Source organism: Mobula hypostoma, chromosome 3 (assembly GCF_963921235.1).
Source record: "Mobula hypostoma chromosome 3, sMobHyp1.1, whole genome shotgun sequence".
Taxonomy (NCBI): Eukaryota; Metazoa; Chordata; class Chondrichthyes; order Myliobatiformes; family Myliobatidae; genus Mobula; species Mobula hypostoma.
In genome coordinates, this window is record NC_086099.1 from 94,310,461 (window position 1) to 94,326,398 (window position 15,938).

The 15,938-nt window shown below is 41.9% G+C and overlaps 1 protein-coding gene across 5 annotated transcripts in view; it reads right to left on the bottom strand.

The window, feature by feature from the left end:
* Window positions 1–8,216: 8,216 nt before the first annotated feature.
* sec31a (SEC31 homolog A, COPII coat complex component) overlaps window positions 8,217–15,938 on the bottom strand; it is an 88,737-nt gene continuing 81,015 nt past the window's right edge. For all 5 annotated transcript variants that reach the window (XM_063043453.1, XM_063043455.1, XM_063043456.1 and 2 more), the window contains 4 exons: window positions 15,652–15,906; window positions 12,668–12,787; window positions 11,301–11,372; window positions 8,217–8,670 (listed from right to left, as the gene is read on the bottom strand). In XM_063043453.1, coding sequence (XP_062899523.1) covers window positions 8,491–8,670; window positions 11,301–11,372; window positions 12,668–12,787; window positions 15,652–15,906 — 627 coding nt within the window. In that variant the 3' untranslated portion in view covers window positions 8,217–8,490. The remainder of the gene's footprint in view (window positions 8,671–11,300; window positions 11,373–12,667; window positions 12,788–15,651; window positions 15,907–15,938) is intronic.

Below are 15,938 nucleotides of genomic sequence, written 5' to 3' on the forward strand. Positions count from 1 at the left end.
AGGAATAAACTCCCAACCTATTCAACATATCTCTATAACTCAGGCCCTCAAGTCCTGGCAACATCCTTGTAGATCTTCTCTGCACCCTTTCAATCTTCTATCCAAGCTGGTATCTTTCCTGTAATATCACGAGCTCTTATCTTATTAAACAGCCTCATGTGCGGCACCTTCTCAAAGGCCTTCTGAAATTCTAAATAAACATCCACATGTTTCTTTGACTATCCTGACTTATTTCCTCAAAGGGTTCCAACAGCTTCATTTGGCAAGATTTCCCCTTAAGGGAACCATGCTGACTTTAGCCTATTTTATTGTGTGCCATAAAGTACCCCAAAACATCATCCTTAGTGATAGACTCCAACATCTGTCCAACCACTGAAGCCAGGTTAACTGGCCTATAATTTCCTTTCTTCTGCCTTCCTCCCTTCTTAAAGAGTGCAATGACATTTGCAATTTTCCAGTCCTCAGGAACCATTCTAGGATCTAGCGATTCTTGAACGATCATTTCTAATGCCTCCACAGTCTCTCCAGCTACCTCTTTCAGAATGCTGGATGTAGGCCATCTGACTTAGCCATCTTCAGACCTTTCAGCTTCTCAAGCACCTTCTCCCAAGTAAATGTACTCACTTCTGCCCCCTGACACTCTCGAATTTCTGACATTCTGCTGGTGTCTTCCACAATGAAGACTGTCAGTGTGACTGAGTTGAATAATCATGTGCGGTTGCTGATTTGTCCCTAGGCATGTGACAGTTGCTATATTAACACCAGTTTAATGGGCTTCTAGTTGGGCTCAAGTCCTTCCATGTTGTGACATAGGAGGAACAATTCTAACTCAGATTTTCTGCCCCATTTTGTCAAGGAGGAGATTTCTTCTGATCATGTTTTCGTTCTGGTTAGGTAGTGGTATTCTCTGATGCAGCTACTTCTGTGGAGGTCAACCGAAGGTGTTACTGTCTTTTTTTAAAATGTATTTTTTTACGATCACAAGACCCTGATGGACATTAATTTCAACCACTGCAGATCTACCCGATCAGTGAGTTGCTCGTTCGCGGATAAACTGAAGGGGCTGAACTTGGTGTGGGCCATGACACTGCCATAACAGAGGGGCAAAGGAGGTGAGCAGACCAGCAGCCAGTGAATGCCCCAGACACTTCTCTTGTGATCGCAAGACCCTTTTGGACATCAGTGCTGTGGAATACTGCAAGTCCAACTCTTTGGCTTAATGGTGAATGGGGGGGGGGGTGCGGGTAGTGAATCACAGGGAGCTACAGAGCTTTAACCAGAGCAAGAGCTAGACCTCAAGCCACAGTGTCACCTGTTGACAGCTGCCCAGGGGGAGGCATCGGAGTTGGGTACTGCACCAGAGTGCCAGAGGCAGTGTGGTGCTGTGTCCATGCTGGAACTGGTACTGCCCCCTGCTGTTCACTCTGCAGAAGACAAGCTGCATTGTGTTGGACTGCAGACTGCTACAATATTCATGGACCCAGGGACCTGGACTATATGTATTATTTGTGTCACTGTATTTTACTGTTGTATTGTATGTGTGCCTTGTGCTGTGTATGACTATTGGTACTGCATTTTGCACCTTGGTCCTGGAGTAACATTTTTGGCTGCATTCGTGGGTGTTCATGTTTGGCTGAATGACAATTAAACTTCAAAACTTGAACCAGAAAAACAGCATAAGTGGTCAGAGAAAACCATGTAGGAATATACCTCAGGGAGAGTCAACACTCAGAAAATGTTTCAGCAACATTTCCTCATCTTTGACTCTGAGTCAAACCAGAATTTCAGACATGTCTCTGAGCCACTGCTGATTTACAGAAATTATCTTGCCCAAAGACTTGGTTGGGAACTGCAAGGCTGGGTCATGTGGGTGGGAAGCTTCAATCACCGCCTGCACCAAACAGCCAAAAGGCCTCAGGCTCAGAACAGTTCAAAAGTTTGCAGGCATGTTCACTTGGTTGCTGATTCAATCCCACGTCAAAAGGTTATGGGTTCACAACCCCATCATGAAGCAAGCACAAAAATTCTAGGCCGCTATCCCAACGTAGGAATGAGGAAGTGTACGCCTTCAGCAGAGCTGTCTGTCCAATGAAAAGTTTAAACAACAGTGGGTGCAAAAGATCTCATGACTCTGCTTAGAATAAGAGGAATTATCTCGGGGGGGAGATGGTTTCCTATATATATCCCTCAATATTGTTAGAACAGATTATAGCATTATTGCATTTATGAATTAGATATTGACAAATTGTCTGCCACTGTGACTCATTCCCCCAAACTACCAAGTGTGTGGGGGTCTCATCACTGTTTCTACATTGCGCTCGGAACACAATATTGTGACAAGGTTTACCAGAAGAATCACCACCTTCCTAAGGACAGTTAAAGTCAACAATTGCAGACTGTAGTAGCAATGGCTACATCCCATAGCTGAAAGTTTAACAATGGTGGACAACATTAGGTGAACAGAACAATAAAAAAAAAGAGAATGAAAGAATAGTAGAGTGGATAATTAAAGGAAATGAAACCTTGTGTTTACTTTGAACGGGGTTAAATATTATTGTCATAAACTCAAGAGATCCTGCAGATGCTGCAAGTCCAGAGGAACAAACACAAAGTGCTGAAGGAACTCAGCAGGTCAGGTAGCGTCTATGGAAACAAATGAACAGACAGCAACTGAGGCAAAGACCCCTTCATCAGGTAGGGAAAAGGGGAAGAAACCAGAATAAGAAAGTGGAAGCATGGGGGTGGGGGGAGGTACAACCAGCTGAGGGGAGAGATAGGTGAATGGGGGAGGGGGTGAAGTGGGAAGCTGGGAGGTGATGGGTGGAAGAAGTAAAGAGCTAAAGAAGGAGGAATCTGACAGGAGAGCAGAGAGGACCATGGGAGAAATGGAAGGAGGAAGGTGATGGGCAGGTGAGGAGAGAGAAGAAGAGAGGAGCCAGAATGGGAAATGGAAAAAGGGGGGGAGGGGGAGAAATTACTGTAGGTTAGAGAAATTGCTATTTATACCATCAAGTTGTAGACTAGCCAGACAGAATATGGGGGAAATATTATGTCATTAGGAAATGCCGTGTGTTATGATATTAAGGTCTTCTAATCTGTCATGTAATTCCACTGCTTATCATTTATAGAGTTATGGCATTAATGAAGATTTATCTATGTCAAGAAACAACATTACAGTACGGTAGGCTAACACAAACCATGTGTTTGCATTTGGTAAAATCTATAATGTCAGCTTTTCTATTTTCTAGCTTCCTAATCATTCACCAGATTTTCATGGGCTATTTTCTGGCAGATCAGAATCAGAATCAGTAAGACGAAAGAGCTGATTGTGGACTCCAGGAAGGGTAAGACGAAGGAACACATACCAATCCTCATAAAGGGATCAGAAGTGGAGAGAGTGAGCAGTTTCAAGTACCTGGGTGTCAAGATCTCTGAGAATCTAACCTGGTCCCAACATATCGATGCAGTCAAAAAGAAGGCAAGACAGAGACTATACTTCATTAGGAGTTTGAAGCGATTTGGTATGTCAACAAAAACACTCAAAAACTTCTATAGTTGTACCGTGGCGAGCATTCTGACAGGCTGCATCACTGTCTGGTATGGAGGGGCTACTGCACAAGACCGAAAGAAGCTGCAGAAGGTTGTAAATCTAGTCAGCTCCATCTTGGGTACTAGCCTACAAAGTACCCAGGACATCTTTAGGGAGCGGTGTCTCAGAAAGGCAGTGTCCATTATTAACAACCTTCAGCACCCAGGAGGTCTCACTGTTACCATCAGGTAGGAGATACAGAAGCCTGAAGGCACACACTCAGCAATTCAGGAACAGCTTCTTCCCCTCTGCCATCCGATTCCTAAATGGACATTGGAGCTTTGGACACTACCTCACTTTTTTCAAAAATATACAGTATTTCTGTTTTTGTACTTTTTTAAAATCTATTCAATATACGTAATTGATTTACCTGTTTATTCATTATTATATTTATTTTTTTCTTCTATATTATGTATTGCATTTAACTGCTGCTGCTAAGTTAACAAATTTCACGTCACATGCCGGTGATAATAAACCTGATTTTGATTCCCTAAATTATATTAAGCACAAATGAAATGATCAGTTAGATAATATATTCGCAGGATAGTCTGAATTAAAATAATCTGATAAATCTTTTCACCATGTCACCACTGCTGCATGTTTTTGAATCACGATGAATATTCACTCACTGATTTATCTCATTTTCAGATATATTATTAGTGCACTTCAACAAAATAATTTACACACATTAAATTCCAACCCATTATATAAATTATCTCACTGATAATTGCCTAAGAGGAAAGTTGAATCCCAGCCACGCATAACAGAATTTTTTTTTAAATCAGTAAGGTAGATTAACATCACAACAAAAGGAAAATCTATGAAATAACCCAACAAAATTTATGCAAATATAAAATGCAACAGTTGCTGTAAAAAATTACAGCTCAGTCAGATATATTAAATACATGAGACATAACTAATCAATTTTCAGATGCATTTTTACAGATCCGTTATAAGTTTGCTTGAGATCTCAGAGAAAAGAAAATCAGATGTTTATAAAAATTCATTCATGGTATGTTATGTCACTGACAACGGCTGCATTTATTTCCATGATAGCCCCCTGTCTGCCCCAAATTGATGTGGCGGCTGGGAGCCAACTCCATTGGAGGCACAACAGTCAGAAACAAAGATGTCTGCCTTCCTTTCATATGAAATTGTTCTTGGCTGGTACAAGGTGATGACCTAGCAGTGAAGTTCTCACTCTGCATTTCTCAATGATTTGAATTTGTCTATGAAGAGCTCTGCCAATGTATTTCTGAATATGACTGGCCTCTGTTTTGCATCTTAAACTCAATGATCTGTCTCTTTTCATGTGTGATGTGTCATGAAACATACTTTCTCTGGAGGTGGAACAGACTTAAGTGCTAGAATCTCTTGTTAAAAGCACTCAACGAGGTATCAGTGATGTTTTATAAGAGAGAGTGAAACCCTTGGCATTCCATATACCAGGGCAAGGACTCCAGTTATTGCAGTATTGGTATTTGAATTTCAGAAACAAGGGCTTGGGCTAGTTATCAATGATCCCAGATAGCTACCAAGAATTTGATAACAGTGCCTTGAGTCTTCACTGCAAGGTAAAGGGGTGATGTTGTAGTATAAGCATCCAAAGATTGAAGAATGGTAATAAAAGGGTTCAAATTATTTCCTAGACGGAATGACCTAGTAGCTTTAGGATTAATTGTTCCATTAATACCCCTCATTTTGGCTTTCAAAATATCTAGTCCACTCCAATGTGCATATGACTGTTTGGGTATGTAACCTGACCATCCTGTCAACTCCATATTGACAGAGTCTCACGTCTACACTGAGACCCACGTAAACCGAGATCATTTTCAACCTAGTCTTCAGAATCTTAAAAACAGTAATCAGTACATTGATCAGCTTTTTTTCCATCAATACATTCATACAACATTTACCTATAGTTCTCAGAATCAAAATCAGGTTTATTATCACTGGCAATACATAATCTGGGGGGGGGGGCAGAGAGAGAGAGAGAGAGAGAAAATAATAAATAAAGCATAATAATAATAAATAAACAAGTAAACAAATTATCATCAATATCTTCAATATTTTTGTTCTGTTTTTTTTTCAGCTGACAGCAGGTACCAGTTTTTGTTATTTAAAATGTATAGATACCCTTTTTCTCTTAAGTATTTTTGATTTGTGATCCCTTTTGTGAAGTTATTCCATTTGTGCAAAATCCCTTTATTCAGTCAAATACCCATGGCACATTTAAGACATACGAAACATCAAAATCAATATACTGATCAAAGCGATGTTGATTTTTTAAAATACAATTACAGCATTTTCATTAGTTCAGTCTGTGGCGTGATCTGTGTTAAGAGTTTAGTATCACTGAATTAAAGGTATTCAAGTGTGCTGGGGGGAGGGGTGGAGACACACAAACCCATTCTAAACAAAATGATAAATACTTTGACCGACAGATGAGGCATGGCATTACAATACAAAGTGTTAGCAGTACGTGGCAGAGTGGAGAAAGAAACAGAATTCATTGTTTGAACAAAGTAAGTTGGAATGCTGCTCTCTATGATACATAACCCCGATCATACTTGTGAAATCTCTCATCCCACCAGTGTTTGTTAAGTTTATTTGTTTAGAGATATGGCAGGGTGACAGGACCCACCACCCAATTACACCCATGTGACTAACCCTTCGGTAGGTAGGAGGAAACCGGAGCACCCAGAGGAAACCTACATGGTCATGGGGACAATGGATAAACTGGTTATAAACAGCGGCAGGATTATACCCGGGTTACTGGCGCAGTAAATGTGTTGTGCTAACCGCTACCCTGACATCCTTAATGTGGTATCTTAACTTCATAAACCATGTCTGGTTACACTGGAGTACCAGACAGCTTTGTGTGATACATGTGGCAGCAAAGTGCACCATCTAAAATTTCTGTTTCTGGTCAGTGATGATTGTTTTTGCTCTTAAACACAAGGCAAATTTCGGTTGCTATGATATGGTCTGAAGGTCGCCATTTCTGAGTGTTTGAAGTCTCCAGGTTACACTGAGGGAACCTAGTTTGGTGAAGCGATCATGTTCATTAGCTATCGATACAGAAGTCAGAAGTTCTACAATCCTGCAGGTTCACTGGAATTTGGATTTGTTGACATATTAATAAATTTATATCTATTCTCAGGATACTGAAAACAAAATTTTAAAAATTATTTTCACAAAACCTGATCTACATTATCAATGCATTGCTGGAATAACCTCAGATTTCATGACTGTACCATATCAGAAAGGAATCAAGGGTTCATGAGCATTTGCTTTAGCTGAAGCCGGAGCGATTATCTTCAATCGTTCCATTTATTGCAAGGGCGAGCAGAAATACACATTTTCCATTTCATGGGAACTGTGGTTTTTAATTATAGGAAAAACAACTGACTTTGTTTGATGTAACAACAATCGGAATATCACTTTCCCACAGGTATTTTAAGTATATTGAATATGAGCATTGCTCTACAGCACTGCTCCAGTAAGTTAGTAACAGTGAAATTCTCAACTGTTCAAGAGCTTCAATCCGTGTTTAAAATTCACTATTTGCTTTAGACTTTGCCCATTCAAGAAAAAGTTCCGGTAAGTAACAAGGAGGACTATATTGAATTGCAACAGGTACTTTATAATACCATCTGCCAAAAATACAATCAGTGGCCACTTTATTAGGTACAGGAGTGGAACCTGGTGTGGTCCTCTGTTGCAGTAGCCCATCTGCTTTAAGGTTTGAAGTGCTGTGCGTTCAAAGATGCTCTTCTGCACATACGCATTCTAACACATGATTATTTGACTTACTGTCACCTTCCTGACAGTTTGAATCAGTCTGGCCATTCTCCTCTGACACTCTCATTACAGGCCATTTCTGCTGCTCACTGGATTTGTTTTGTTTTTTGCACCATTCTCCATAAAATCTAGAGATTGCTGTGCGTTAAAATCCCAGCAGGTCAGCAGTTTCTGAGATACTCAAACCACCCTGTCTGGCACCAACAATCATTTCACAGTCAAGGTTACTTAGATCATATTTCTTCCCTATTTAAATGTTTGATTTGAACAACTTCTGAGCCTCTTGACCACGTCTGCATGCTTTTATGCATTGAGTTGCTGCCACATGATTGACGGATAAGATATTTGCATCGACAAACAGGTGTACCTAATAAGATGGACACTGAGTGTACTTCTCTGGTAATCAGCTATCTTAACAGCTATGAAGAATTAAAAGAATACCAAAAGGCAACATACTTAAATAAATTAATGTTTATTTAAAATAAGATGAATTTTTAGGTGTGTTTCCAATTCATAAAATTGAGCAGAGAGCAGACAAGCTTATTGGAGTTCTCATACAGGTAACGCTGCATTGCAAGCAGCTATTTCGACTTTTCCCAGAGCCTTGGTCATTAATTGAGTATCATCAAGTCCTCATAATATACTCTTCCACTCTATGTAAATGCACTGTGCTAATCACAGACCTGTGATCTACAAGTCACCAAAGTCAGTGGGATAAACCTGTATTATCTCATATTTTGATCAGACATGCATGTAGTTGGATTAAAACAATACTGTGTGGATCCCATTTGTCCTATATAGGTCATAACATTTCATTGGTTTATTTTTAAAAAAAAATATACAGGCAACATAGATTTAAAAGATCAAGGTGCATTCCCATTTACATAATTTTATCAGATTATATATTGGAATGTTTTGCCTCGTTACAGAAGACGCTATGGAAAAATGCAACGTGGATCGAAGAAATTGTCCAATCTACATTTAACCACGAGTATTCGAAGGGTCTTTGCTTAGATTTTCACATCTAAGTCAGCATAGGTTTGGCCATCATTGCTTTTCATAAAGTATATAGCTGTCTTTTCAAATACATTTTGATATCAAACACCTAGTTTATTAGCCTGGGTGAGGACCACCTTCAGGATCGGCATAAATGCTGAGATCTCACTGAAGTTGCTGGTGCTCACTATGTGTGTGTGTATGCTTAACCCTTCAGTGTAGTTCTGGCTTTCAATGCTCCTCGCTATGTTGTGCAAACCGCCAATTATGACTGGTGAGAGCTGTAAGAAAGGAATAAATTATTAAAATCAACATCACATTTTCTTGAATGCAAAACTTCTCTTGCAGCTAATACAATATTAATAACACCACTTTAACTAATGGTCTTCCGGCCCCTTCCAACAGAATTTATAGCAGGGTCAGCCTGAGAAGACATGGATTCCTGTTCAGAAACCGAGATCAATCCCAAACACAAGTCAACTTGTAGGTTTATCTCCTTATTTTCAAGAGTGAAATAAGTCACAGTTTTAAAGTGAAATTTATTGAAGTTCTGGCATTTTTGTATTAAAATACACTGCACACTTTGCCAGAAAGAATTAACGATACAAATCCAGCACTTGCATTGGACAGTGCAAACTCCCCTAGCAAAGAGAAGCCGGGACAATGGACAGAGAGGTAGTGTGCACAGGGAAGAGGGTAAATAGTTAGAGAAAATATTTGATGGATTACTGCAGCGGAAGGTAATATATGACTAAGCTTCCACCAGTTACAAGTCTTAACACGGCAGCTGTGGCATCTTATTACGGCTGCAGTGAGTCACCAAAACAAATTTCACATCCAGCTGGCCATCTACTGAAATGTGGCGCGCAGCTTTCCTACGCATCTTTAATGTGGGCATCCTCTGAAGGGCTGCATCTGCCATGCAAACGCTAATGGTCCTTTGAAACAGGTCAGCTGGAATGAACACACCAGGACTTGGTAACAAGCAGGAGACTTCATTTCTGACTGGGGGCCACAACTGTTAAACCATATAACAATTACAGCACGGAAACAGGCCATCTCGGCCCTTCTAGTCCATGCCAAACTCTTACTCTCGTCTGGGCAGAAACGAGTGTACGTGAAGTGGTCTGGACATGCTATTTATTTAACACTATTTTCATTCACATCATGCAGTAAAAGGGCTGAGATACTTCTCCTAATGAATTTTTAAAAATATTTTTGGGAATACAGTTTTTTCTTCCTCTCACACAGCACTGGGAAGCCAGTGGCAAAACAGTCTAATATCGATGTCTGCCAGAACCACTACTTAAAAAGTGAACCAAGTTAAAGAAATAATACTTCAAGAAGAATTAACTTGCAATCAGTACCAGCAAAACCTCTGCATATACTTATTCTGAGGAAGAGATACGCCATTTCCTCCACTCACTTAGTAACCCTGACTACATCAGGACTAGTTTTCAAGTCTGGTGCTTATAGGAATTGTACTTGTGTTTTGCAGCGCTGGGGGTGGCTGGACTCCAGTTCAGGATTTAACTCTGCCTTTCACCCAACGCCAGGGAAATGCCTAATTCCTCCTTAAAATGTGGCCCTACTCACTACCCAGGGTGGGGCCACGGGGCACATTTGCAAGATGTCCCTGTTGATGAAATGGCTGGACAATGCTCCCTTCCAGGGCTTGTATGGAGGGAACAAGGGTGCTCTCAGCCAACAGCCTGTTCCACAGGAGCTGCACATGAGCAACTTAGAGAGGACTGCGCACTCTCTTGTGACTATTAATTGCTGAAATGGAGGTAGGAATGTGATGGATTTTTACAGTCCGGGACTGGGGGCCTTTTTGCCCAGCTCAGCTTTCCAACACAGCAACCGAGTCTTCCAACGGTCAAAGAGTTGTTTTTGAGTAAGTTAAACTTCCAACCATTATTCTTTGCTCAATCTCTTATTGTAAACAAGTGAACAATAGGATCGTCATCGGTCCATTATTTATTCAACAGAAAACAATGGGGTCTGGTTCAGCTTAATTAAACAATACATTCACCTGGCCTGATGAATGTACTTAATTAACATCACATGCGTGTGAAGACACCAAGTAGCAAAAAACAGTATAAATGTTACAGAGCAGTAAGGCTCATAAGGAATGGTCAAGAAACGACAAGAGGAATGACAGAAAGACGAAGTGACTAGAATTCATTCCTCCTCCTTCATTTTCTGCAACAGACAACTCGTCAGCATGGTTTTTTAGCTTATAGGAATTGTACTTGCGTTTTGGAAAGCCTTTGTTTTAGAAATGGTTTGTAATTTAGAAATCCTTTTTGAGATAGAATTCCCCTGAGTTTTAAATGTGTTTTAAAAATTTTATCTAAATTTAAATTTAATGTTTAAACTACTTCATTAGCTGGCAGTCTCTCTTCCGTGGTAGGGAGGGAAGACCCGCAACTCAAGTAGTGAGCACTGGCAGCTAAAGCACGCTGTGGAGGATAAACAGGGAAGTGATCTAGCCTTTACAGAGTAGGTGGCCACAGTACAACCTCTTTTTAGTGAAGGTACCAGTAGCTATCTATATTGATTAGGGCTTAAGATAATTGTTTGAGTTCAGAACCTCACAAACAACAAACCTAACACTGTCACAGGAAAGCATTCCTGGAAGTTACATCTGCAAAGAGTGGATTTTAAGCAAATTCCACATGGTGAGAAGGTTTACTGATATTTTTTTGCAAAGTATCACTCTGCAGGATTTGGGGAAATATAAAAATGAAAGTGGTATTGTATAGTAAAGATACAGAAAACATTAGAATATATATTTCTTTCTTCAAATAGATTTTCATTGTCAAATCAGGATGATTAATGGTTACACAAAACCCGTAACAGGATGCAGCATGCCATACAGAAAGGAAACTTGGGTTCGGTCACTCACCACTTGGTCCCGTAGCTTGTCATACAGGGATTCTAGTCGCTTGTTAGCATCATCCAGCTTTCTCTTGGTTTGCTGTACAAAAGTTTTTTTAAAAAATAATCTAGTTAGCAAAAGATAGCAACGGCAGAATCTTTAACTAAAGTTTACTGTAATTTTCCTGTTGCTATTAATGCACTTGCAGGCTCAGCGGCAGTTTCCCTTGCAGGTTGCGCAGCACAGGATGCCTCAGAGTACTGGAAAGCCACTTTCCTTCCTGACTTGGGCTATTATCTGTGTGAAGACTACAAGCTCTTCTTGTGACAAACAAGACAAAATCTGCAGATGCTGGAAATCTAGGCAACACACACAAAACGCTGCAGGAACTCAGCAGGCCGGGCAGCATCTATGGAAAAGAGTACAGTCGACGTTTCGGCCTGAGACCCATCAAGGGTCTTGGCCTGAAACATTGACTGCACGCTCTTCTTGTAGCTGCACAGGTATGCCCCATTTGACAGGCTAAGGGGTGAATAAAAATTATTGTAATTACAGACGAGTGGCAGTAGAATCAAGTTGGGTGGGCAGGAGGGGACACAAGAGGAAAAGCGAGATTGGTGCTTGATGGCTGGCATAGACTTAATGGGCCAAATGGCCTGTTTCTATGCTTTGTGACTCTACAACCCCACGTCTCTTCCTTATTAACTTCAAGTTTTCACCTGCTTAATTTTCATGACTTGTTGTCATGGGGTGATTCATTTGGAGTTTGGTTTGGCAAACCTTTCCCTCTCTTCCATCATCATTCTGTAATAATAACTCTTGCTCAGTGGGAGATTGCTGTGTGCAAGTGGGCTGTCAGTGTTCCTACAGTGCATACACTTCAGAACTGACTGAGTGACCGCATACACCTGCCTTTCTTTGTGGTTTAGTGGCAATCTGGTATCTACAATGAAGAGGTGGTCACAGGGCACCCAGAGGTCTTGTTGACCTCCCTTCTCCATCGGGATAAGGAGGCAGTTGCAACACTGGTATCATGCTTCCAGCTTAGACCAGCAATATAGGTTTGGGACGCAGTTGTTGGAAGCCCACAGTCTCAGGCAGACCATGCAAAGCCCACAGAGGCCTGCACTGGGCCTAGGTCACTCTGGCTGCAAAGCAGCGGCTCCCTCCCCTACACCTCTGTGCTACCCAAGACTGTCATAATGACACAGCTTCACGTTGAGTGTCATATGCTTTCAAAACCAATCCAACCTTTGCAGTGGAGCCCTACGATTGTGAATGCTAAACTGGTGGCTCAGAGATCAATCAGAGCACAAACACATCACAGGATCGTGTAAGGAAATTCACCAGTCCCCCACAAGAGCACTTAACAAATTAGCACAGTTGGTATGTACCGGATCAGTGGCTGCACTCATACATCGCTCAATCAGTCCTTCAAACGTGATCTTCAGAATCGCATGCTCTTCTGGAATGGGTTTCTTGGCGATTTTCTCAGTTGTTACTGGTTGCACTGGCTGAACAAGTTCAAACAACACACAACTTTCAGATAAATTCAACACCAACTCTGACCTTACCACTATACACCTCTCAAAGTTTCCAGCATGGTACATTAAGGCTGTCAGTCAAGAGGAGCTTCAGCAACTGAGTCCAACTGAGGCAGCTACGTTATTCATTACAGAGCTACCACATGATGAGCTGCCTAGGGCAACTGTGCCCCCAAGGTCTGGCATATTATGCCAAAGGCCAAATTTATTCGGTAGGAATAGAAACGTTTGCCGTGATGTATCTGAAACTCAGATGCCAAACTGTGGATATTGTTACAAAACAGGATTCTGTGAGTGCCAGATGTCAAAGACAGAAGAGGTCCAGCCACCTACAATCAGACCAGGGTGTTGCAGTCGTGTCATATCCAGTCTCGAAAAGTGGGGTGAACAATTCAGACAGCTAACAGGGACTGGGGCAGAAGGAGCCTTGTTCAAAACGATGGCAGGATATGATGGGGTGGGGAGGGGAGAGGGGGGAGAAAGAGAAACAATGTTAAAGTGTTTCCAGTAATCTTCAGCCTGGAGTACCAGCTGGATGTCCCAGCCTGCTCTCCACCATTACAATTATCCGACTTCATCAGGTGTAATTTGCTTCAAGGGATATGAAGAAAGAGATAATACACTGGGCACAATGATAGCTAAGCTTTACTGTGAAGGTATGCTCTGGAATTAGCTGTTTCTCAGCCAATCTGAGCCAGTACAGCCACCTGACAAAATGGGAGGTTGCTCGAAACTGTAAGTAGCAGGACAGATCTGAGGCAGCCAGCTACTGGCCATTCAATAAGGAGAAATGCCCAGTTCAGCTTCCACTAGAACCGTGGGGCCTTAACCACAATGTAGCCCTGATCCAATGAATGCACAGCAGGAAGGCGAGCAGGCATGCCTTTGAAATCAAGGCAACACAGACTGCAATAGAGAGCAGAAACAGGGAGCCCAGTAAAAGGGAAGCCCATGGAAACTGGGGACAGGGAGATATCTCTCCACTGGTTGGAGTCATACTTACCACAGATCTGATGGCTTATAGTTTACAGTGGGCAATCCCTCATGCACACCAGTATCCAGGGGTCAAACACTATTTCACCAGACTACCATACGTTCAGTAGCAAGGTTCTCTGAGACGTAGGTTCATAGAGACCTGCAGCATGAAACAGACCTTCGCTCAATCCCAGCTAAGATTCCCATCTAAGCGACCCTCATTTTTCTACATTTGGTGCATATCCCTCTAGAGCAGAGCTTCCCAAACCCCTGCTCCAAAGTCCTTGTATCCATATACCTTTGTTTCAGTACTTAGTACCGGCCTCAGCTACTTCCTCTGCTATCTCATTCTATATACTGAACACTCTCTGGGTGAATGCGTTGCCCCTCAGATTCCTATTAAATCTCTCCCCTCTCACCCTAAATCTATGTTCTTGATTCTGCAACATGACTAGGCGCATTCACGCTATCTATGACCGTAAGACGTAAGATATCAGACCTTTCATTCCTTCGAGTTTGCTCTGCAAAATCATGACCCTCATGATTTTATACACCTCAAGAAGATCGCTCCTCATTCTCCTACACTCTACTGAAAGAAAATCCCAACCTGCAGGACCTCTCTCCACAACTCAGTCCCAATGTCCTGAATCCCAAGTTGCACAATGTTTAGCCCCGTCACCTTCCTGGTCAATGGGAAAGTACGTGCTCATATAGATACTGCCCAGACCCAGGCTGAAGAGCAAATGATCAAATACACAGCATTCAAGAGCGAGGCTCCACCCCATCCTTAGAATTACAATCACCAATCCCTCATCAACCTTCTGGAGATCATAATGGATCCAGAACTTAACTGGACCAGCCATTACAAATATGGCTACAAATCAGAGGCTGGACATTCTGCAGGAAATCCTTCACCTCCAGATTCCCAAGCTTTTCCATCATTAAAATACATGTTATAAGCATTAAAGAATTCTCTTGACAGGTTTGGCATCAACCTCACAAATCCATCGCCAATATTACCAAGGATTAGAATGATAACTGACAACTAACTCACACATTACACGTTATCCTGACCTGGTAAAGTGCCATTCTTCCCTTGTACCTCAGGGAATACCTTTACCTCTCCCAGTGCTTCCGAACAACAGCTAGCAGCTCCCCTCTGTCTTCTCAAGAGCAGTAAGGGCTGGACGTGGATGAAAATGGCTGGTCCTGCCATCAACAACAACTGCCAGTTGAAATAGAAAGCACTATAAAAATAGATACCTGCCACAGCCAAGAGTTTATGTGGAGAGGAGCAGTGGCATAATTGGGACAAGAAATTAAGTGAGGAGACCAAATTTGGAGAAACCTTTCTGTCGTACCTAAAACAGAGCACACATAAAGCACTCAGCTTATGGCAAAATAAATCACCACATACCCTGAACCAGCTTTCCTTCTTTCTAAATTAATCTTCTGCATTAAAGTACAACTTTACCAGCGTTTATAGACTAAACAAACATTTGACAGCCAATTGTTTTGCCCCCTCAGCCTGGATTGTCCGTGTGACTAAAACAGAGATATGAACTAATGTTTAGATTACAACTGGCCAAGCCACCCTTTAGTTAATATACCCGATTCCACCTGAAAGGAGACACAAGGCTGGAAGTGACCTGAAGATTCAGCAGGTTGAGCTCAATCCATTCGGAAGGTGAAACCAATGGCTGTGATGGTGGCAGGTGTGAGATTATACAGCCTACTTACATTGTACATGTTTACGTGGAAGTTTGCAGTACCTGAATAAGTTTACCCATTTTGACTCAGCCAAGTTGGCCCTGGATATGATACAGGAACAGGTATAGAACACGAGAAAGCTGTTATACCAGCATAATGTCACCAGTCGGAGCGCCGGGTGCTTCTTCCGTGCTATGCTTCGGCACCATCGTCGGAACTGCCGGTTGCAACATTCCTTGATATGGATTCTGAGCTCCCGGTTGGTTGGGAAGTTGCTGGGAGGTCTGGAACGAAGTGTGCGGCGGAGCAACAGACTGCTGGCTCTGGATCGAGGCCTGAGGGTCTGCAACTGGGTTCATTATGGGAGCAGTGATGGGTGCAGGAGGGGTGAAGCTGCCGGAAAACTGCAAAATATTGTAAATTAAAGCAAGAGATA